This window comes from Globicephala melas, chromosome 12 (assembly GCF_963455315.2).
Source record: "Globicephala melas chromosome 12, mGloMel1.2, whole genome shotgun sequence".
Classification (NCBI taxonomy): domain Eukaryota; kingdom Metazoa; phylum Chordata; class Mammalia; order Artiodactyla; family Delphinidae; genus Globicephala; species Globicephala melas.
This window is the reverse complement of record NC_083325.1, coordinates 68,371,091-68,395,562: the sequence shown is the minus strand read 5'-3', so window position 1 is coordinate 68,395,562 and position 24,472 is coordinate 68,371,091. Positions and strand designations below refer to the sequence as shown.

Genomic DNA, 24,472 nt, shown 5'->3' with positions numbered 1-24,472 from the left:
TCATATTGCCTTTGAAACTCTCTTTATTTATACTGTGACTAAGCAAAGAATACCTGATTCAAATTATCCATGTAGTATGCCTTCACATTTTTTTTTTTTTTTTTGCGGTACGCGGGCCTCTCACTGTTGTGGCCTCTCCCATTGCGGAGCACAGGCTCCAGACGCGCAGGCTCAGCGGCCACGGCTCATGGGCCCAGCCGCTCCGCGGTATGTGGGATCTTCCCGGACCGGGGCACGAACCCGTGTCCCCTGCATCAGCAGGCGGACTCTCAACCACCATGCCACCAGGGAAGCCCCACATTTTTAAATTACTCTATTTCATAATTCCATAACCTTCTAAGTAATTTAACTTAGCAATTTCAACTTCTTTAGACTTTGCTCCAAATAGGAACATTTTCTGAGTGTTTAATCATACTTATCATTGTCTCAGAACATTTCCATTTTTATATGTCCCTCTAAAAATGGGAAACAAGAAATGGAATACAGTGCTCTAAGAAGACCTGATTTTATGCTGTGAAGTATGTTTAGTGGAAATATTAGATCAGGTGCATAAATGTAATACAGCCAGGCCCACACTGATGCTTCAGTGAACCTCTCATCCAGTGCGACTCCCCAAATTTTCTCCTACTTATAAACTTAACTTGTCATTCTGATCTTTTATTTTCTTCTCCTGTTATATTCATTGAGTTTTTTTCCATTTTGAATTACAGCCTGATTTTGTTTAACTGAGCAGTGGAGAGACTCTTAAGACGGCTCCAAGTTGAACCTATAAAATGAGACAAGGGCTACAGCAGCTCTAGAAAATGCTTTACTAGGAAAAAGAAAATCCAGTTAGGAAAAAACAAAAACAAAAAGCAGACTGTTTCCATGGTGTAGTGTTTATGTACTTTTGGGTTTTCAGAACCTACATATGATTTTTTTTTTTTAATCCTACCCAGTTAACTTCTTGTGACAGATGATATCTTAAGAAAAAGTGAGATGACAAGGTGATGAATTTCATGTATGAAGGCTTTTTGAGGATAATTTCAGCCGCTTATACTACTGTTTCAGTATGTAGGTAGGGATTAGTAGGGGTAAGAGTTTTAGAAATTCCACACCATCCTTCTTATGAAAGAATTTCTAAAGAAGAAGGACACAGGCTTTGGAACCAGAAAGACTGGGATTCAAGCCTATGTCTGCAACTTACTTGCTGGGTAATCTTGGACAAGATACTTAGACTCTTAGAACCTCAGTTTCCTCATCTGTAACTTGGGCTAATTAGGTCTATCTGGCAGAGTTCTTGGGAGGTTTAGAGGTAACGAAATGCCTATTAGAGTGCCTGGCAAAAGTAGATACTCAATAAATAACAGTGACTTTTGTTTTATTGTAATGGCTTTCCTGACAAGCCACCAGGAAACATACTCTGTCATTATAGAGTGCCCTAGATTCTTGAGGTCCCTGGCATTTCTGTACCTTGAAAGGAATTAACAGTGGTGCCCTAGTCACATATTCAGAATGGAAAACTCAAGTCCTTAAACAGATTTAGGCATACAGTTCGTGTTTGTTGGATTGAATTGAAGGCTCACCTTTCTTTAGATTTCTCTTAGCTTGGGGCCTAGTGGCTGCTGGTGTCCATCTATCATCCTTGAAGTTCCCCATTTCCATGCTTCACCTTCCAACACTCCCCTGAATCATACTATGGAGGAGGCAACCAGGGCAACTTCAGAACCCAGTTCAAAGGCAGAAGGGGACACTAAGGCCGATTGAAGCATCTCTGACCTAACCCTGGACATAGAAAACTCACACAAGAGGCATTCTTGAATAACGTCTCTCTTGGGGTGCATGGTGCTATTTTAATATTAGTGTAACTCTAATTGTTACTTTAACCCTTGAGAGAGATGGGTCCTTTTGAGAGTAGTGTTATCCCCGCTGCACTCATGGAAAGTTGAGTAAGACCAAAGAGAGCAAACTTGGCAGCAGCAAGAACTACAGTTGAAAATCATTGGCCCTTCTTGTTTTCTCCAGTGCCAAATCATGTTTTCTTCATTTTATTTGGCCAGTAAGGTAAAGCCCAACATGGGGAGAAGGGAGTTATTATTCCATAATGAGTTAAAACCCTATTGTCCCAAGTCAAGCTTGCAGACAGGCTGACTGCCTGCATTTTTCCATGTCAAAATGCTCAAAGATATTTCCTTTATGCTGTTGACTGTAGCCAATCCAAGTCTTCAATATTAGAGGCGCTCTGAATATTTGCTGACAGAGCAAGGTCCACAAGGGCTCAATTAGCTGTATTTGCATGGAAACAATAGTATTAGTACATAGACAGTTCTTATATTTGACTTTTAGAGCCAAGGAGACAGACCTGGAAATGTTTTTCTGGCTAACTTTCGGTCTGTTCAACTCCACTGTTGGAAAGGTTTCTCGAGCTCTGGCCTTGTCCTTCTAATTTCTATCCACAGATTCAGTTTCAGTTCTAAGAATTATCAAGCAGTTTCATGTTTCATTACAGTCCATAAAGAGATAGACGGTGCTTTCTCATCAAAGCAGCCCTTTTCACCCGTTTCTTCTCCCAAGTTCAGCCTGAGACCCTGTCACACCAATTTTGGTTCCCCACCTTTTAGCCCTGCTTTCTCCCTGCACCGCTCCAGAGATCAGAAGAGTCTACAGCCAGTGGTCCCTTTCATCTCCCCCTCACCCCTTCCCCAGCCCCAACTCAGCCACTTAGCGAGTTAGTGAGGCCCTGCTTCTCGCCAGCCAGCCCTGCATTCCTGGGAATGGCTGAGTGAGGCCGGGCATCCCTGCACAGGGTGAGTTTTCTGTTGTACATGCTCAGCCCAGTATTTTTTGATTCATGAATATTAAAGGATTCGAGATCACAAGGCCTTACCTCCTCCATCTTGCACACTTTGAAAACATAATAGCTCTTTTATTTCAAGGCACTTGACTTTGTTTATTCAGTGCGATCAGGGCAGCATTCAGGCTATAGCAAGCCTGTTAAATATTTACCAATGAGGCGGATATTTATACATGAATCAGTGGCACTTATCAGCGTGTGATGCTGGAAGTCAGGTTCAGAGCCCTCACAGGCAGAGAAACTGCTGAGTTAAATAAAGCGTGCAGCGAGTGTCCTTTAAAAACTCAACTCTCATTTAAAACTATCCTTGCTGGTATCTGAAGTGCTTCACACATTGAGGCTTCCCCTGCACAGCTAAGTCATTCACGATTGGACATGACAGAGTGGTCGGTCCCTCACATCCAAGAGGCAGTGAATCTGGTTGTTTGATGGTTGGGGTGGGAGAGTACTGAGGTGTGAACAAAATCGGGAGGAATACTTGTCCTGCTGCCTTGTGGAAAGTTGTAAGGGGAGATGGGCTGTACAGCACAGTGCCTGCTTCGGTGGTGGTCTGAGTGCTTCTAGAAGCCCTTTAGCCTCACTGGAATCCTGACCCTGCTCACTTACCAGCCATACCCACTGTGTCTTTCCATCCCTGTAGCCCTTTTTTTTTTTTCCCTAAGATTTAATTTTTTATTTATTTTTGGCTGCATTGGGTCTTCATTGCTGTGTGCAGGCTTTCTCTAGTTGCAGCGAGCTGGGGCTACTCTTCTTTGCGGTGCGCGGGCTTCTCATTGCGGTGGCTTCTCTTGTTGCGGAGCACCGGCTCTAGGTGCGCGGGCTTCAGTAGTTGTGGCGCATGGGCTTAGTTGCTCTCTTCGTTGCAGTGCGCAGGCTTCTCATTGTGGTGGCTTCTCTTGTTGCAGAGCATGGGCTCTAGGTGCACGAGCTTCAGTAGTTGTGGCACGCAGGCTCAGTAGTTGTGGCTTGTGGGCTCTAGAGCACAGGCTCAGTAGTTGTGGCGCACGGGCTTAGGTGCTCTGTGGCATGTGGGATCTTCCCAGACCAGGGATCAAACGCATGTCCCCTGCATTGGCAGGTGGATTCTTATCCACTGCGCCACCAGGAAGTCCCCTTGTAGCCCTTTCAAGATTAAAATCCCCCCTGCTCTCAGGGAGGCACATAATTCAGCAGTAACAGCAGCCTGGACTCTGGCAACAGGCTTCCCTGAGTTCAGATCCTGGCTTTACCATTTCCTAGTTGTGTGGACCCAGGGAAATTTCTTCTGCTCTCTGAGCCTCAATTCCTTCACTTGTAAAATCACAGTGGTAATTCCCACCTTGTTGAATTGTGGAGAGGATTAAATTAGATAACGAGAAGGCACCTAGCAACAAGGGTTAGTTCTTGATAATCACAGAAGCAGAGTGCAGAGAGATGGGCCTGGCAGCAGAGCAGCTGGTCATTGGATTTCTCCATACCTCTGCTTCTTTCTATTATTATAGGTAATTTTTGTTTAATGGCTGTATTTCAGAGGCAGAGAGAGAGTTTCAGGTTGAGAGGATTACTCGCATGCTGTTTTTACTCCTTGTATTCAATTTAGTGAATGATTAAGAACTTATCCTGTAATGCTATTTACAGGTCAAAGGCCATTACTATCAATTCTAGAGAACTGTCCGAATTTTTTTTTTTAATTTTATTATGTTAAGGATTGTTCCTCTAAGCAACCTATGAGAAGCCTGGATCTTGTTCTTCTCTGTTGTGCAGATATTCCAAGAACCACAGGCTGTAAATACTGGATTTATTTTTCTTGTACTATAGAATTTTCTTCTTAATCCGTTTTCCATCCTAATGGAACCATTAGACACTTCCAGTGAGATGTGTGCCCTCTGTGTACTTTTGCATGAAAAGAGGGGACAGAAAGCCTTCCTCTCGTTCACAGAAAGTCATAGGAATTTTCCTAGCCTTCTTCAGAGTTGAGGCTAAGTCTCATCCAATGTCTACTCTGAGAGGAGCGAATGGAAATGATGTCCTTGCTGATTCTGTGCAGTTGCAGGGTGTACATGACATATTCACGTCCTACTTAGTCAAACGCTGTCTCAGAATTTTCTCAGTTGTCAGTTATTGTGCTTTTTAATTACCATCTGAGTAGGATAAGTCAACAGCGAATACTTCCACTCCATATTGAGTTGCTCACACCACCTGGAATTTTATTTGTTTCTTGGGATTTCTCATTCCTGTAAATAAATAAACATAATATTCATTTTTACCGGCAAAATTAATTTCAGAAATCTGTAGTCAATAGGGAGACAGGCTGGATCTGGAGTCCTTTGAGTAGTTACATATATTGTTCCTTGTACCACAAACTCTAGGCTGAGTCAATCTGCTCTACACTATTTGAGAAGGATTTTCTAGACTGTTACTGTTGTGAAATGTTTTGCTTCCATTTACAACCTCGTTACTATGGGGACTTGAATAATGAATAATCACAACATTAAGAGATTTTAGGGGTCTTTTTATATTCCGTTGTCTTACAGAGAGGCTTTAAGAGGCTTACAGAAATATATATGTTAAAATAAAATTCAAATAAGAAAAACAAATTAGGACCGAAGGAAAGTGAGAGTAGGAAAGAAGATGAAATCAAGATTAAGGATGATATACAAAATGCATGCTATAAGGTTCTGAACAATTTTTTAAAATAATCTTAACGCTGGTTAATTAAACTGAAAAGAGAATATCCAGGAAAGTTCTGGAAAATGTTTCTGAATCAAGAGCGTCTTAGTGTTTGGATTGATGATTTTTGACTGTACCTTCTTGTTTAGATGAATTGAATATCAGTGTTTACTGGGATTAGTTGCACACTTCCTACCCATATTGACCCACAGACACGGGACCCCGGTGTTTCAGAAAATGTTTATTTAATTGCCACCATTTAAAAATTGAGAGATTAAATCATCTGGATTTCTGGCTTCACTTGAAAAATTAGGATCTGGTAAGACCAGGCTTGTATTCCTACATGTCAGAGATGGCTGGGGCTGATCAGTGAGAGCCCTTCCCACTGTGCACAAAAGCCCCAGTTCCTTCAAGAGTCCCCACCTGGTTCTCTCCACTCATTTACAAAACCTGCCTGGGCTGGGTAGACCCCAGGCTTTTGCATCCCCTGCCCTAGACCACTTGCCTCACACTAAGAATGAGGAAACTAAAGCCCAAGGAGGCTGCCCAGGGCAACAAAGCCGGTGAGCTGCAGAACTAGTCCCTTTGGTACACTGTTACAGCGTTGTGTCAGTTCAGTTTTGTTCAGTTTAATGAATGACTTACCTTTGCTCAGCCCAATTATGAACTGGGCATAATCAAGAGTATAAAAGCCTGTGTTTCAGTAACAGGTACAATCCATTAATGTTGGTAAGACATTTACCCATGCCAATCAAAATTTGCTAATTTGTACTGTTGTGTGATAGGATCAGGAGTTGTCATTAATCGTTAGCTGTTAGTCATGTGTAACATGAACATGTTGTCTTAACAAAATGGATAGAATATATGTGGAAATGTAGTCGTAAAGTGAAGCCCCTGTAACCATCGTCATTACTTCAGGCAGTTGGTGGGCAGAGTTGGACACGAGAAGCCAAGTCTGTTTGGGGTGTCACTTAAACTGCCTGAGCCCTGAGAGAAGTGTCCATTGTTCTCTTGTCCTTTCAGTGCACTTGGCGGCTCCTCAGCTCTTCATATCCCAGCTTTTCCAGGAGGAGGATGTCTCATTGATTATGTTCCTCAAGTGTGCCACCTGCTCACCAACAAGGTAAAAGCAAGTCCTCTGCCTCCCCCACCTTGTGAGGCTCCTTCCTCCAGTGTCATCTACCCAGCATCATGGTGCACACACCATCCTCTGCACCCCATCCTCTTAGTTTCAGCCTCCGTCTGACATCAACCTTTCCTACTTTGAATTACATCTCATCAGTTTCTCTCCTGATTTCTTTGCCCTCATTCCTTTTCTGAGGATTCTGACCTCCTGTTCCAGTCTTATCTTCATCTTTTAAATGTATATCTCCTGTTTCTTGAATTTCCTTTATGCCCTAAGTTTTTGCTAGATCTTACACCTCCTTACAGTTTAAAAATTTTGAACTTTCATTTCCCAATTATCTGTTGCATGCGTGTGTGTGTGTGTGTGTGTGTGTGTGTGTTTGCCACTAGTTAATATCACAGTAATTCTGTAGAGCTGCTTTTATCTCTTCCTGCTTTTCTGTACTGCACTTCTTAATAGTTGGCTCTTGATTCTCCCTGTCATGTCTAGGAGCAGTTTGCCAGAGTCCTGCTTCTAGGGGCAGGATTTCCAGGTCAGCTTGTCTTATAGTCAGGCACATCAGATTATCTAAAGCCGTCTCTTAGCTGTGTTAATGAGCCCTTACACTGGCAAGTAGCTGAGTTTCCACTAATGGTTGTTGTCAGCTGTTTCTACAAAGTATACAATATGCTTGTTAATGTCCAGCCAGTGTATGTAGCTAAAAACCGGAGATATTAATCCGCAAGCAATACTGACTTTGTTTCTTCTCCCACATGGACCCAGTTTGCTTAATTCCCCAAATCCTATTTTCTTTGCTCCTGTTGACTTGTTCACAATGGCTTGGAAAATAAATCTTTTGTTTGTCTCTTTCATTCAAAAGATAGCTCATCTCTATATAGAAAATATTTTAGAAATATAATAATATTTCAAAGGCTTCCGTATTATTTTTTAAATGTCAGAGAAACTAAAATCGGGCAACTCCACAGTCTGTGGGCTCGGCCCAGATTCCAGGGTCTTTAACTCTCACAGACTGGTTGCTGCTCATTGGACCAAATTCCCCCAGCCACTGCCCTCCTACAAAACTGATCAGAGCACAGATTCCTTATTTACACTGGGGGACTTTGCACTGCCTTCAAATCTAGATATCCCAGTATTACAGAGAAAAATGCAAATTTGGTCTTCCAGAACCAAGAAGAAAAGCCTTTTTAAAGCTCTCCAATTGAGATTAATTTCTAGTCATACATTTTCCTCAGAAAAATTATAATACCATTTTCCCAGAAATACAAGAATCAGTCAGTTTTTCTTATCTGGTTCCCTTTCATTAATTTTGCTTGTCTTTTAAAATTGATGTTCTTCTCCTTGCCACAAACGAGGACAGTATGGGCTGCTTTTAGAAACAATCTCTTCAAATGAATTTCCATAATTACATTGGAATCTATCTTTATAGCCAGTTTTGTTGTGGGTTTCTGTTAGAATGGTTTTCTGTTTTTAAAATCAAGTATACAGAACTGTTTTCATCCCCTTTTTAAACAAAGCCACTTAAGCAAACTTATCATCTGTTTTTCTTTTCCCAAAATAACATTTCTGATCCTGCATTAAGCCTGCAAAGCAAGAACTGTTTTTATAAATTGACATAAAACCCCTGTTATATAAATAGAATTGTTTTACTTTTAAAGGGTACAAATGGCTATCAGTACCAATTGTGTCAAGGTTATTTCAAGCACTTTATCTCGGGCTTTTGTTATCCATGGAAACTCAGTGTGACTACAGCCAATATAAACAATTTGGGGGGTCTTTTTCTCCCACTGTTTCTTTCAGCCATTATGAAGACATTTCATAAGGAATGTATTTTTGTGTTAGACGCTGATGGGTAAATGACTAACTTTCAGATGCCTAGCTTAATGAGTTCACAAATTTTTTTTATAGAAACTGTCATTTGGTGATAACAAGGAAATATAAAAAGGCAAAATAAAATCTCCTGTTGTAACACTCCTTATTCTGAACGTTATGAGCTTAAAAAGAAAGAATTGAGCATTACTGTGACGTTTCAATAGGCGTTGTAGTTCAAGATAACCAAATAGACCCACTGGATGAGAGGAAGCTCTTCTTTACAGAGAATTCCAGCTGATAAATGCAGATGGAATGAGAGAATACAAAAATCACCATTTTTTCAGGCCCTAGTGAAGTAATCGATTCAGACAAGGATCTCCCAACAGATACTAAAACCATTAAGTAAAAGGTTCATGGGAACTAGATCTTCCCATGCTTTGAGGGGTGTACCCCTGGATTACTCACTATGGCAGAGGGGAAACATCCCCTTACAGTAGAGTGGTCTGGCTGGCATCACCTTAACCAATGATCAAACTCAGTATTACCTAGGAAGTTTTCTTGCCCAAAATATTTAACCTGAATCTAGTCACACCTTTAGCTCTAACTTCCAATTTTAGGAAATACAGAAGGTAGAGAAAAAAGGAAGGAAACAATCAGAGAATCGAGAATACAGAATAAGACAACTAGCCCAGTCTCTTTGGAAAGTCAATATTATATACACACATCCACACCCCAGGAGGTACTATTATTCTATAGTAAAAGACTTTCTGAATTAAATGCCTGATCCCTGTTTACACCCTGCTTTTTTCAAAAATGTTTTGGGGACAATTGGGAAGTTTTGAAAATGGACAGCGTACTAAATGAATTCAGAGAATGATTACTAAATTTGGTATGATAACAGTATTGTGGTTATGCAGGAAAATGTCTTGTTTTTCGGAGATGCATGCCTAAGTGTTTAGGGGCAAACTGTCATGATGTCTCTAATTTCCTTTGAAACACTTCAGCAAGATTGATTGACAGGTTGATAGGTAGGTAGATGGCTGGATAAAGCAACTAGACAAAATATTCACAGTTGTTGAATATAGGTGTGGGAATATGGGTGTTCAATTTGCTATTCTTTCTACTTCTCTGAATCTTTGAAATTTTACATACTAAAATGTTTAATGATTTCCTACTCCACTTCTCAGCTTTGGGTTCCTATTCCAGGTGCAGTATGTGATTCAAGGATATCACAAAAGAAGAGAGTATATCGCTGCTTTTCTCAGTCACTTTGGCACGTAAGTTCTTTGTTTAAACCACAAATCAATGACGCACTCACGTCCTGATGACCCTAATATAAGGGCTTGATTAAGAAAATAGCAGTTCTTCCGTGTGATACCTCCGAATGCCATTTTGATTCTTCTTGGTGTGTTGCTTACACTGAAGCTCCCAGGAAGACTTTTTTCTTGAGCATTCTTTAGCAAATAGTAGAATCAAATATCTTCCCTGGAGCAGCGCATGACTAGCCCCAAACACTGCAGTAACAGTGGGCATAAGGCCTGCTTCTTCTCAGGCTCTTTATAGTCTGCACAACACTTTCACCTCCGTCATCACAGAGCAGTCATGAGGTGAAGCAGGCAGGCATGACTGGCACATTCTACTGAAGAAAGCCCCGAAACCTTGGCCAGTTCAGGCACCCGGCGGAAGTCACACATCTCGGGGAGAGAAAGCCAGGCTGGGATCCTGTTCCCAGGACTCAGGTCTCCTGATAGGACCACGGCTCCCCACAGGGCCACAGAGATTCGGGAAGGAAGTCTGGCATTAGACACCATCACGATGACTCACACTTGGGATTAGGAGTTGGAAGAAGGCCCCACAAGGGAGGAGGGAAGTGTATAGCTGCAGTTCCAGGGTAGACATCTCCTCCCACCCTCCCTGTGCTCTGGCCCTTTCCTTTGCCCGAGGTGGGCTGCTCTGCAGCTGTTTCCTTAATGATGGTAGAGCCCTTATCAACTTTCCCCTCAGGGCTTAGTTGGGGAATGGACTTTCCTCACAGTCTTCTTTAAAAGGTGAATCCCTCTACCTACCTGGGGGGACTAAGCCCTAAGGGTTTTAGTGGTCTAGTTATCTCCCACCTTATTCCAGAGAAGTGGTGTGTGTGTGTGTGTGTGTGTGTGTGTGTGTGTGTGTGTATTAAAATTTTAAATAAGTAAATGAAGAAATTAGGGCAAAAGGAATAAGAAAGAGAAGATGAGGTCAAGAATAAGGTTGGGGGGACTTCCCTGGCGGCCCAGTGGTTAGGACTTCGCTTTCCAGGGCAGGGAGTGTGGGTTCAATCCCTGGTCGGGGAACTATGATCCCACATGCCCCGAGGCCAAAAAAACCAAAACATAAAACAGAAACAATTTTAAGAAAGACTTTAAAAATGGTCCACGTCAAAAAAAATCTTAAGAAAAAATAAGGTTGGGGTATAATTTTACAAATATGGCATAATTATAAGCAAAATTTCTGACTCCTCAAAACAATTTCAAGAAATTTTCTCATTATCCACAGTGAAATTTGTCATATCCCCAAAATAGAAGTATCAATATCTAAACAGTATGACTGTCTCTTACGTGAGTCTCTAATACTTAAGACTTTTTTCAGCTTTATTTATGAGCATTTTGAGAAAGTGCTTATGATACAAACAGTGGTTAATAAATGACACCGTTAGTCTCCTCATTTTTGAGTAAGATTATCTTTCTTATATATAATCGAAAATGCAGACGTTAACACAATAACCTCCAAAGCAGGGTACACATACCTCAGGGGTGTGTTCCCCACCTCACTCCATTCACGAAAAGGGTGACAATCGAATTTACACTTGTTTTTAAATCTCATTCGGTTTATGTACATTTTTGTGTTTTTTTATACATATAATATAGTAGTACTTGTATACAATTACGAAATCATATACAAGTACTACCATATACTGTACTATATGCGTAATGAAAAGGATTCTGTGCTCGTTTTTGCTTACAGGATGCAGGATCTAAAAAGTTTAGATATCAGTGTTATAATGTTGAGTAAATTACATATCCTTAAAAGAAATACAAACTGGTGAACAGAGTTGTTGACTTAAGTCAGCAGATCTTAGTGATGTATCAACAGTCTTTGAGCAAATCACTAAGCCTTCAGTGCCTTAGTTCCCTTACCTTCCCAATGAGTTCAACTGTTCCTTCCTACTTAAACCTGGAGGCCATCAGTATTAATGGTCTGACTGGCCTGACTCAGCCAGGATGAAGGCATCTCTAAGGACAACAAAGGCCTCCTTGTATGGACAAGAGAGAACATTATCCTTGTCCTCGCTGTGTGGTTAGTATTGGCACATTATGGTAACACCCCCTAAGCACTTAGCTCTTGAGGGAAATGGGGGAGGTGAGCCTATCAGAATTCTCTCCAGGCCCTTCCGTGCTCAGAGGCTGTTCTCCATTGACGCTTGAAGTGTGCATCTCCCATCTGAACCCAGTGTCCAACCAGCTGACGTTGCTACTTTGCCTTGAGCCTGGTGGGGAGGATAGGGGGACACAAGAGAAAGGATTCCAAATCCTTTGGAAGAAAGTAGTATATAATCCTGTAGTTAGTAATATTGTCACTGCTTGTTACTGTTCAGTGCCTAAGTGAGTGAGATTTCACTATCACTGTACAGACATAGGGTCATTGTTGCCCTGATTTCTTCATTTGTCCTTTTGCTCATCACTAATAACTAACATTTGCATAACATTTTATGGTTTACTTTACTTGTTTTTCACAACTCCATGATGAAGTTTACAAATACGATTATATTTGTTCTACGGATGAGGAAACTGAGGCTCCAAAGGTTAAGTGATTTGCCCGAGGTTGTAACAGATAGTAAAATGGCAAAGCTGTAACTTAAACCTAGCTGCTTTCATTCCAAATCCCACATCCTTCCTGTGGTAACACTCACTTGTCTTAAATGCATCTCGGATTCAATAACCCTGACTTTTATGAATATATTCTTTACTTGTTTCCATCTCCTTTATCCCTTGTTTTTATGAGGGTTTTTTGTTTGTGTGTATGTTTTTATTACTTAGGGGTGTCGTGGAATATGATGCAGAAGGCTTTACAAAACTCACTCTGTTGCTGATGTGGAAAGATTTTTGTTTTCTTGTACACAGTGAGTATACTTTTGCTATTAGCATGTCAGCCTGCATTTAAAAATGTACTAAACCACATGTAATAATGAATATGACAAACTTTAGTGTCCTGACTTGGTTCCTTTTACTTTAGCATAAGTCTACTTACTGCGTGGTCTTCAAGAGAAAATATCTCTAGATCAGTGGTTCTCAACAAGGTATCATTTGCTGCTCAGGGGACATTTGGTAATGTCTGGAAACATTTTTGTTTGTCACGACGGGTAGGGGACCAGGGCTGGCGGTTGTTGTTACTGGCATTAGTGGGTAGAGGTCAGAGATGCAGCTAAACGTCCTACAGTGCATAGGACAGGTCCCTAAAACAAAAAGGTATTGAGTCCACAATGTCAGTAGTGCTGAATTTAAGAAACCCTACCCTAGAGAGATTTCTGTTTTCAAAGTATCTTTCCAGATTCAGGCCTCAAAACTTTCAAGATTACTCAAAACATATTGCTTTGATCATTTGGTTATCATTCTTATTAAGTGAAAAAAATCTGTAACTTTGGTAATATATAATATATATCTTAAAGGTGGGACTATGTTTTGATGAATTCCTGACATGACTTCTCAGTGTTTTCCACACAGTAGGCGTATTTAAATTCCTGTTGTATGATATTAATCAGTCAGTAAACATTGCTCCAGCTTTCGCTTAATGGATCATTTAGAGTCTCTTTTGTGTATTTCTTTGTTATATAAGAACCAGTGACCCATGGTACCAGGTTTGAGTTGCAAGTCAGCTACGAGCTTTATTCTTTAGTCATTTGATATGCAACATGCCCAGACTTCAAGCCAAAGGCGCAGAAGTTTCAGCTCTCCCGAGTCCAGTTACACAAAAGCAGTGGGTTTGGGTTGACTTCACGCAGTATGTGGAACTACCCTAGACTTAAATAAACTATTTCAGGATGCACAGCTTTGGCCCTGTTTAGCCAAGCTGTCAGTATAAAGATAACGACTTGGGACGATTTTTCTTCCCCAGCAGTTTTACTTTCTTGGTTATGATTTGCTTAGGCTAAAATAGTTCTTAATTTGTCTTACCTGACGTTACATCAACAGATAGTAGGGGAAGAAACCCCAAAATGTCCATAGTGGTAGAGGGAAGAAAACTCTAATGAAAACCTTACCACGGTATAATCTACATAGAGATAATTGAGAGTTGGCCATACGTACTTCTAAGAAGTTGGTTATCCCTGTCGTTTAAGGCATTTCCCAGTGATAACCACCTTGTCATGCAGTGCTTCATGTGGAGCTCCTACTCGATAACTAGTCTTACATGGGGACCATCTTTTCAAATGCATCTGAAAAATGCAAGCATGTTGCTCTATATTAATTATGCGTACCGATAAGCAGAGAGTTGGAGAGGTGAAGATTTTCATCTTGGGTGTGCCTCCAACTAATTATATGACCTTGTTCAAATCACTAGGACAAGCCTCCCTCTGTTTTAGGTCCCTCTCGTGTCACTGGGGATTTGGTTGGTAAGTCCTGTGGAGACATCAGCAGATGGAGCTTAATCTACAATACAGGGCCAGGTGGAAGAGGAAGTCCCACAGTCAAGGCCTCCTGGCACTCTCCTCTTTGCTCACCATCTTCTGTGGCTCTACTGAGCAGAACTTCGTACTGCTGCTTCCAGCTCTCACTTCTAATTCTGACCTTATCACGGCTTTGGTTTTCTGTTCTGAGTGTTAATTGCTTTCTGAGATCTCACTTCCTATTTGCTCTGTCCACTTTGCCCCACCATCTTTATCCCAGTGATTCTGTTTCTAGCCTGGTAACCTGACCCCAGATCCTGACTGTAAGCTTGGTTTGTGTCTCATGACCCTGGACAGCTGCCTGGGGGATTAGTCTGGTGTGTTTCCTCTAGCCCAGCTCAGCAATAGGGACCTGTACCCTGCTATGAATGGTAGTGGCTATGGTCTGAGGCCTCCAGGAGTAGCTGTGAGAGAAGGACGCAGAAGGAAGGACACACAGGAGGACAGTTACAAACAGTAAATTAGATGACTGCTTCAACCAATTTCTTCATCCCAAAGTGGCATGAAATCTCAACAGTTTGTCCCGAAACTTACTTTGGTCTCCTAGCCATGATTCCATTTTCAAAAAAGATGACGTCAGGGCTTCCCTGGTGGCGCAGTTGTTGAGGGTCCGCCTGCCGATGCAGGGGATATGGGTTCGTGCCCCGGTCCGGGAAGATCCCACATGCCGCAGAGCGGCTGGGCCCGTGAGCCATGGCCGCTGAGCCTGTGTGTCCGGAGCCTGTGCTCCGCAACGGGAGAGGCTGCAGCAGTGAGAGGCCCGCGTACCACAAAAAAATAATAATAATAAAATAAAAGATGATGTCAGATCATATCAGATATAAGGGAAAAAAGATATCCTCGGCACTGATCTTTCTCACCTGTGTTTTCCACATGCAACTCAAGGCTGCCTGTTCTGGTGGGGCCTGGCAGGAGAGCTGTTCCGGGATAAAAGAGCGTCCACCTCTTAGCTCCTGCCGGCTCTCCTCTCAGTGCGTTCAGTGTCACGGCAGTTCTTGTTCCTTTGCAAGGTCTATTCCCCAAAGAATGTTTTCCCCACAGTACTGTGTATCCACTATTTCTTACAGCCCCTTCTCTGCCTTCCTCTGTCACATGCAAAATTAAGTCCTAAAGTCATATTTTCACTTAGTTTTGATTACCTTCTTCAGAAACATAGAACCCCAGACACTCATTAGAACAGGTACAGGGACCCTGAGATTTGTTTAATTTACTTTTTCCTAAGTGTTTCCTTAGGCTCTTACTCCTTTCCTCCCCGGGCCGTTTGCTCTCCGCTCTTAGCGTCACGGCCCACGTTCTCGGCTCTTTGGCAGATAAGACCTTGTCTGTGAATCAGGGGATTTTGATGCTGTTTCCTGCTCCGTCATTAACTCACAGCCTGTCTTTAAATAAATTATTTCCACCCTTCTGCTACTTTCTTATATCTAAAATGTAGGACTTGTAACATCGTAGTGAAGCTTGGTTAGGTGATGCGTTTTATTCAGTCATACAGTTAAGCATCGGAAACTTACCTTCTTTTGGAAGCATCTGCTTGCTTGGTTACAACCCCCATGGGACCACTTGTTCCCTTTTTTCTCGTCATGAAGATGGGAGTTGAATATGGGGTGGCATTATGGGGTGGGGAGACTTAATGATAGAACATTGCCTTGAATTATTCTGAGATCTCAAGAACAAGAAAAAGGAAGAAGGAAGCGCCTAGAGATGGAGCCAGTCTTCTGTGGCTGGTTCACTGCTCCATGCAGCATGAAGACCTGGCAGGACACAGATAACGTCTCTGGTCTCCCCCACCCTCTGTTCTGCCCAGGCCCAGGAAGAGGTTTGTCGAGAGGGCAGGTGCTGGCAATAATTCCGAGCATTCTGGATGCTAGAGGAAAGAGGCAGTCCTCTCTTGAGGCTGATGGCTGTGACCTCAGACCTTGCCAGAGTGTTCGGAAGTAAGAATGCCCTAGGGGAGAAAGAACATTGTACAGATTCTGGGATCTCTCAGGAGACACTGCAACTTCCTGGCGTTCTGGCAGTTCCAGGAGGGGAGCTCTGACCATGGAGAATTTTCATCCATTTATTCCTTCTTTCTTTCCTTCATCCATATCAACATATCGCAAGAGTTGGAACCACAGCAGGATCAGGGACTTGCTTTCATTCAGAAACTGTTTTCAGAAAGGTTTCCTGGCCATCATCTAAGAATTATCTGTAGTGGTTATGTAGGTAATTCTGTATTTGCCAAGCTGTATTTTACCTCTGGAGGTAGATGCTATCTTTAAGGCAGCAGCTTTTCAGAATACTGGATGACAAGAGAACCAGATAGCAAGGCACAGTGACACAGAACAAAAGCAACCACTGGGGAAAATGGCCTGTTTTTCATGGGCCCCTGTCAGCTGCACTATAAGGAATGCAGCTGCCTAAGGTCGCAGGGTTGCTGCTTGGAAGGAGAGGGTATTGAGATCTTTTACAGTTACCTGTAACTCCTTGGTAAATGACCCTTTGAGTCATCCAGCCTGGACCATAGGCCTTATCTCCCTGGCAAAATACATATTGGACCAAATCTGACCATTTTAGGTATTCCATTTCATTTCTTCTCTTCTCGACCCCTAACCCAATCAATTTAATCCAATTCACCTGAGTTCTGAGTTGATGGAGAACCTGCTGTTGTGAGAACCTGCTGTTCTCACAAGCTCAGGCTTGTGCTAGGTCCCAGGGGATATAAGTAAATAATTCAGGCTTGACCTTAAGACACACAGAGTCTCGAGCAAGGGTTGGTTGGCCACAGCCTATGGGCCAAACTCCACCCTGAGTCTATTCTTATATGGCCCTTGAGCTAAGAATGGTTTTTATGTTTTTAAAGAGTTGTTAGGGGAAAGAAAAGAAGAATATGCAACAAAAATGGTGAAGCCTAAAATATTTCCTCTTTGACTCTTTACAAAAGAAGTTTGCCCACCCCTGATCTAGTTAATGAGAAAAGAGATCAGATAAAGGTGTGGTACACTGATACGCATCTTTAAAAACAAATGTTCTCTAAGCTCGCTTACTGTATGCAAGGAACAAAGTGGTGATGAGTGACACAGGGAAAACTTCATATGTTATATATATGAGAGAGAATTAGAAAGAGAGACACTGTCCCTAATGGAGTCTAATGAGAGAGACAGACAATAAAGAAGTAAACTAACAAATATGTGCTGCAGATGGCGACAAGTACCGTAATGGAACAAAACAGAGGGCTTTGGAAGAGGCTAAGAGGGGAGCTGTTGCTGGGATGGTCAGGGACGCCTTCTCATAGGAGCTGACATTTCAGCTGAGACCTTAATGAGCAGCCATTCAGGTTCAGTGAAGAGATTTCAGGAGAAAGAAAGTCCTCTTGTGCAAAGAGCTACAAAAGGTAGCAAAGGGCTTTGCATGAGCCAGTGTGACTGGAGCACAGTGAGCAAAGAGAGTCACATGAGAGACTTTAGAAAGAGAGTCAGGGCCAGATAGGATAGTGCCTCACAGGCCATGTGTATCGGGATGGAGTGGTAATAAACGCTCGAAAAACAATGGTTTAAGCAAGGTAGAAGTGTATTTCTTTCTTGTGTATAAGGAAGCAGTCCAGGGCTGGAATGACATATCCAGAGGTCACATGGGACCCAGATTCCTTCAAGCTTTATACTCCATCATCCCTTGGGTGTGACTTTCTTGCGTATAGGCCAAAAAAGCTGTTGGAGCTCCAGCTGTCCCAATCCAAGTAAGAGAATAGAGAAAAGATGGAAGGAGGGGACACACCTTCTCACGTAATGAGACTTTGAAGAAGTCTCACGCACCACTTCCAATTACATGTCATCGTTCTAGAACTTAGTGCATAAGGCCTCAGCATGTGTGCTAGGGCAGACTGGGAAATGTAGTTCTTTTTCTGGGACAGCAAACGCCCAACTAAAAATCAGAGTTCTTTTAACTTGAGTGAGAAAGAGAGAATGCCGATTTAGTAAGAAACTACTAGTCTCTTTCAAATCAAGGAGAGGAGTTTAGATATAGGTCAAGTTTCCATCAGAAAACAGATGGTGCATCATACAGGTAACTAGGGAGAATTCAATGGAAGGACTGTGTTCAAAGGTGTGGACAGAGTTAAAGAAAACCAAAAGGGATGGTTAGCAGCAGCGAGTCTTTACCTTCCCTAGGACTGCATGGGCAAGAGGAGAGTGTGGTTACCAGAAGCTGGAAGGAGCTATAGCTGTAGCTGTAGGAAAGGGTTTCCTGGCAGGAACTGGGGAAAGCCTTTGGTTGAGGAAGGTAGCTACTACTAACAAATGCAGGAAGGATTATTTCTCCTTTCAGTTCTATTGGTTTTGTTCTTAGGTACACGTACGTTTATAATCGTTATATCTTCCGGCTTATTGACCCTTTTATTGTTATGGAATGTTCCTTTTTGTCTCTAGATATTTCTTGTCTTAAAGTCTATTTCATCTGATATTAATAACCCATCCCAGCTCTATTTTGTTTTTTGTTTGCTTGGTATACCTTTTCCAGCCCACTGCTTTCAACCTTTTTTTTTAATGCCTTGAAATCTAAAGTGTGTCTCTTGTAGACAGCATATGGTTGGGTTTTGCTTTTGTGTGCATTTAAACAAACTGCTGTTTTATTAGAGAGTTTAATCCATTGACATTTAATGTAATTATTGGTATAGTTGGATTGGGGCCTGCCATTTTGATATTGTTTGCTGTTTGTCTTATTCCTTTTTTGTTTCTCTTTTACTGCCTCATTTTGTGTCAAACAAATGTTTTTAGTGTACCATCTTAATTTCTTTGTTGATATTTTAGCTATCTTGTTTTTTTCTTTTAATTTTCTTTTAAGTTTCTTGTTCTAGAGATTGCAGTATCCGTCTTTAACTTAACACAGTCTACTTCAGTTTAATAGTGACTTAATTCTGGTAAAATATAACAGCTTTGCTCCTCCTTCTCCCCCTTGTTTGTGCTATTATTGTCATATATGTTATATCTATATATGTCATCATGTAAATACAATACAGCTTTTTCTGTTATAGACAATCTTATATTTTCAAAAGAAATTAAAAGAAGAAAATAATTTTCATTGTATTTTGCTCTGTCCATTATTTCAGGTAGGTCTTAGTAGGACTTTGAATGCTCTGTTACTCCATTTCACAGTTGTTATAGTAGAGGCAGAAGGAGGTGGCAGGGTTTATTTGTTCTAGCAGATGATGAGTTTCTTACTCTGATTTTTTTTCTTTATTTTCAATAATTAAAGTTCACGCAGATTCCCTGATATACTTCTTTTGGTATTTGTCCTTATCTGTCTCTCTTTCCACACATTTGGACATTCATTAGTTTTAAGCTTACATTAGTCCAGAAAACAGTAATTTTGCTTTACAGAGAGCTCAGCTTCTGGTAAGTCTTTTTTTTTTTCTTTTGAAAGCTAGAGGAAATTGACAACTGCAGACTAATTCTGCTAGTCATTTAAATAATTCTTTCCTCATAGGCCTGTAATCAAGGCCAATAAGCTAGAAATCAGGACAGCTTTTGAAATTTTAAGTAAAAATCAGAGCCTTCTGTTTATTGTTGCAAATGCCCCTTCCAAGCTCTGATTGTGTCAGGCTGTGTGATTGCTACTATAACCAAGGAAATTATTTGCATTGATGTGTCACTGTCGTTTCACCACTCAAAGCAAAGCTGTGAAATTGACAGCCACTCAGCTCCTGAGCAAAGTGGTGTGAACTCATCTCTTTGCCACAGAAACAATGTCTAGTAGAATATTTAGCAGCAACAAACAAGATGGCTACTAGATAATTCAGTAAAACCAAAACTGTGTGGTTTCCCAAACCTGCTTGCTTTTTGGATACAGATCTCATTTTTATGTAAATAAATAGATTTGAAGAGTAAATCAGAATCAACAAAGTGATTAAAATTAGGAACCACAATGATATGCATTAGAATTCATTTCAAGCCAGATTTATAAAAAGTGTGATATTATTTTAGAATTAATATATTTACCTCAGATCAGGAATATGTAAAGCTTTGTGATTTAATTTTATCATTTTAGTAGTAATAATAACTATCAAAAGCAACAGGAACTAAAATTGATTAGGAACAAAAAGTGAAACCAATCAGTTCTCTGTACTGTTCAAAATGATTTAAAAATATAGAAAAAGATAAAAGAAAATCTACTTTCTAATGCAAAATGCCTTTTTGCTTTGATTAAGAGAACTATGGGTATTTTAGATACTTTAAACATTTGGGTTAATTTTTATCCTGGACTTCCTTGAAAGTGGTTAGCTCTGCTGGGCAAAGTGGTTTTCGTCTTTTGATTACACACACAAACACACCCTCTTCAAGGTTTACAGCTCAAATAGCTCCAGTCCTTCAGCAACCACTGTCACTATTTTGATTCAAATTGAGACTTCTGTTTCATGTTTAGAGTCTACTTCCAGAAAGTCTTTTTTTTGTAATTTCTGACCCTGGTTTGAGAATTCATTTCATTAATTTTCATTGGGAATATTCTCTTCATTCTAATACCTTGTGAGACCTCTTCAGTGACCTTAAAGGACTTCTTGTAAGGAAAGAGGTTGTAAATCAGATACACAATACCAAATACCCTCTTATATATGTTATATTATTCTTTTCAACTGTAATCGTTGGAGTAATTGCTAAAGTGAGTTTATCTGATTAAAGAAAGGTCATGAATACTCAGTGATTTTGACTTAAAAACATATGCAGCGGCTTTGAAATTAACAAATTGTAACCCAAGAAGGCGCCTCACTCAATGAAAGAAAGGAAGCTGTTTACAAAGAGTAACTTTTGTAATATCAATCCCATGCAGTATAACCTTTTCTTAGAATCAATTTTAAAGTATTATTGAAACATGGGCATTATTTTGGTTGTAAAACTTTTGCTGTTGTTGAAGATAATAGTTACAGTAACAATAGTTAACAGCTATTAAGTGTATACCATGCTCTAGAAGTTGTTCTCAGTACCTTGCGTATATATATTGTTATTCTTCCTCACAACGTCCTTCTGAGGATAATTACTAGTAGTGCCCCATTTTACAAATGACAAAACTGTGGCACAGAAAGAGTAAATGTATTCACTGTGACAGAGTTAGGATTTAAATCCAGGAACTGATTCCAGAGCCTATGTGCTAATAAACGATACTACTATAATGCTTCAGGTCATTGGTTGGCAGTATCCCCACGTATATGATGAATGTCGAAAGCCTTTGGAGTTTCACAGAGAACTGTAAGTCCCAGGAACAAACGTAGAGGGTCAGTGACCATCCATGTACTGGGAGATATGCATATACTGTCTCATCTCCCAGGAATGTAAGTGGACATCTCACCAAAGACATTACTGATCTGAAGGCAGTGAGGCATGAAGCTAGTGTCACTCCTCAGTGATGGTGACAGTTGGTCTAGCTGTGATCCCCTGTCCAGTGGCACAAATATATTGGCTCAAGTAGGGTTTCACTCTGTGGCCATAGAAAGAGAAAAGTAAGTGGCTTAATTAAGGAATTATCAGCTCCTGCAGCCACTATAGAAAACAGCATGGAGGTTCCTTAAAAAACTAAAAATAGAGTTACCATATGATCCAGCAATCCCATTCCTGGGCATATATCCAGAAAAGACGAAAACTCTTATTTCCAAAAGATACATGCACCCCAATGTTCATAACAGTGCTGTTTACAATAGCCAAGACAGGGAAGCAACCTAGGTGGCCATCAGCAGATTCATGGATAAAGAAGATATGGTATACATACACAATGGAATATTACTCAGCCATAAAAAAGAATGAAATATTGCCATTTGCAGCAACATGGATGGACCTAGAGATTATCATACTAAGTGAAGTAAGTCAGACAGAGAAAGACAAATATTATATGATATCACTTATATGTGGAATCTAAAAAATAATATAAATGAACTTATTTACAGACAGAAACTGACTCACAGACATAGAATACAAACTTATGGTTACCAAAGGGGAAAGGGGGGGAGGGAGAAATTAGGAGTATGGGATTAACAGATACACACCATTATATATAAAATAGATGAACAAGGATTTTTACTGTATAGCACAGGGAACTATATTCAATATCTTGTAATAACCTATAATGGAAAAGAATGTAAAAAAGAATATATATATATATATATATATCTGAATCACTTTGCTATAAACCTGAAACTAACACAATATTGTAAATCAACTATAGTTCAATTTTTTTTTAATGAAGATTGGGGTTAAAAACAAAAAACAATAACGAAACAAACAGAAAAGAATTACCAGTTCCTGATTATCAAAAACTAGATTTAACCTGTTTAGACATAGTAATGTGGTCAGTTATAATGGTTCATTATACAAAGTCCATGCAAACCTACAGCCAAAGAGGCAACATAGATGTGAGGTAGCCCAGGTTCTAAGACAAGTGGGAGTGGTAGGAACTGTGGCAAGCTGCATGCTCCTTTACATGATTTTGATTTTTTTTTTTATACAGAGTACAGTCCAAGCATTTCTGTGGGCTGGATCTATCCTCATAGCCTATGAATCTTTTTTTAAAAATACTTTTTATTATAAAAATTTCAAAACACAAAAGTAGAGAGAAAAATATAATGAACCCCCATGTACCCATCACCCATATTGTAGTTTTGTCTACCTTCTTTCTTTTTTTTTTTTAATTTTCTGGAATATTTTGAAGCAGATGTGAAATATTATTTCACTTGTAAGTAATTCAACGTGCATCTCTAACAGATAAGAATTTTTTAAAAGAGCTGTGTCCAAAATAACATTATTACATCTAATTCTTTAATATTATCTAATACCCAGTCTATGTTCAAATTTCCCTGTTTGTCTCAAACATGTTTTTTTACAGTTGGTTTGTTCAAAGCAGGATCCAAATAAGTCAAGACCCATAAATTTTGAAAATCTTTCTTTAGAAAAGAAATGTGGATGCAAATAATGGATATCACCACCCGTTTTCCTTCCCCATAATTTAGTTAAGAAAGTAAGGGGTGGGGCTTCCCTGGTGGCGCAGTGGTTGAGAGTCCGCCTGCCGATGCTGGCGACACGGGTTCGTGCCCCGGTCCGGGAGTATCCCACATGCCGCGGAGCGGCTGGGCCCGTGAGCCATGGCCGCTGAGCCTGCGCGTCCGGAGCCTGTGCTCCGCAATGGGAGAGGCCACAACGGTGAGAGGCCCGCGTACCGCAAAAAAAAAAAAAAAAAAACAACAACTAAGGGGTGAAATCATTGAAAACATCGCTTTACCCATGGGCCTATATAAGACAACCTCTTAAGTTAGTGTACCACCTTACAGTTTTAAAGTGCTTTTAATTATCTTATTTACAATATGAGCTATCTATCTCGATGCCAGTTTTGAATAGAATTCTTAGCAGTTAATTGAATGGTTAGAGGTCATCTTGCCCAGGGGTTTTTAACACTTTTTTGTGCCAAAAACCCCTTTGGTGAACCCTATGGATCCTTTCTTCAGTGTTTTAAAATGCATAAAATAAATTATATAGTACTACAAGGAAGCCAATTATATTAAAATACTATTATCAAATCTTTAAAAAGTAATAACAGAGATATAAGAGCTTCTTTGTTAATACCTTAAATAACAATATCCATGGCAAATCTAATAACCACTGCAATTTAGAAATAGTGATGAGCGTAAAGAATATTTGAAGATATGAGCAACAACCACAATGTGATATGAAAATATCTGTGATTTCTCTTGATAATGATGTCAGGGTACTGCTAACACTGCTACAGTTGGTTGCCTGCATTCATAATCAGAGGAAATGCTAAATTTCAGTTAAAAGTAGTGAATATAAAGACATACATTTTTCCCGTGCAAGTTCCCAGATGCCCTGAATTTTATCCAAGGACCCTTGTGGAGGGGAAGGAGGTGAAGGTGCATGGACCTCAGGTTAAGAATCTCTGAAAACTCTCTGTATTACAGGGTTAGGATGTGGCTGAATGCCTGGACCAAGGCCATGTATGATGTTAGGGGAAGAATAGGACTAGAAACCAGGTTTCTTAAATCCAATTATTTTTCCTATGTTTGAATGGCTCAGTTCTAAGATACTAAGACAGGTTGAGTACTTTTACAACAGTATGTGTTCAGTATTGTACTGCTGACATCTTAACGCTAGCTTGAAGAACTGAGTAATGTTCAGCATAAGGAAAAAGCCAGAAAATAATGCTCAGATTTAAGGTTTAATGACTTTTCCTTTTGCATACTGTATGCTTCCTAATTGTACAAATCCAACTTTCGTAAGTCCACGAAGCATATTTTTTCCATCTTTTTTGAGGTGTAATTTCCACATAGTAAAGTTCACCCATTTTAAGTGAACACTTAAATGAATGTTGGCAACCACGTACAGTCAAAGAA

The 24,472-nt window shown here is 40.4% G+C and overlaps 1 protein-coding gene across 3 annotated transcripts in view; it reads left to right on the top strand.

Annotated features, from left to right (window-relative positions):
• BABAM2 (BRISC and BRCA1 A complex member 2) overlaps positions 1–24,472 on the top strand; it is a 434,423-nt gene that overhangs the window by 327,974 nt on the left and 81,977 nt on the right. For all 3 annotated transcript variants that reach the window (XM_030858076.3, XM_030858078.2, XM_030858079.3), the window contains exons 8-10: positions 6,506–6,605; positions 9,624–9,694; positions 12,491–12,573. In XM_030858076.3, coding sequence (XP_030713936.1) covers positions 6,506–6,605; positions 9,624–9,694; positions 12,491–12,573 — 254 coding nt within the window. The remainder of the gene's footprint in view (positions 1–6,505; positions 6,606–9,623; positions 9,695–12,490; positions 12,574–24,472) is intronic.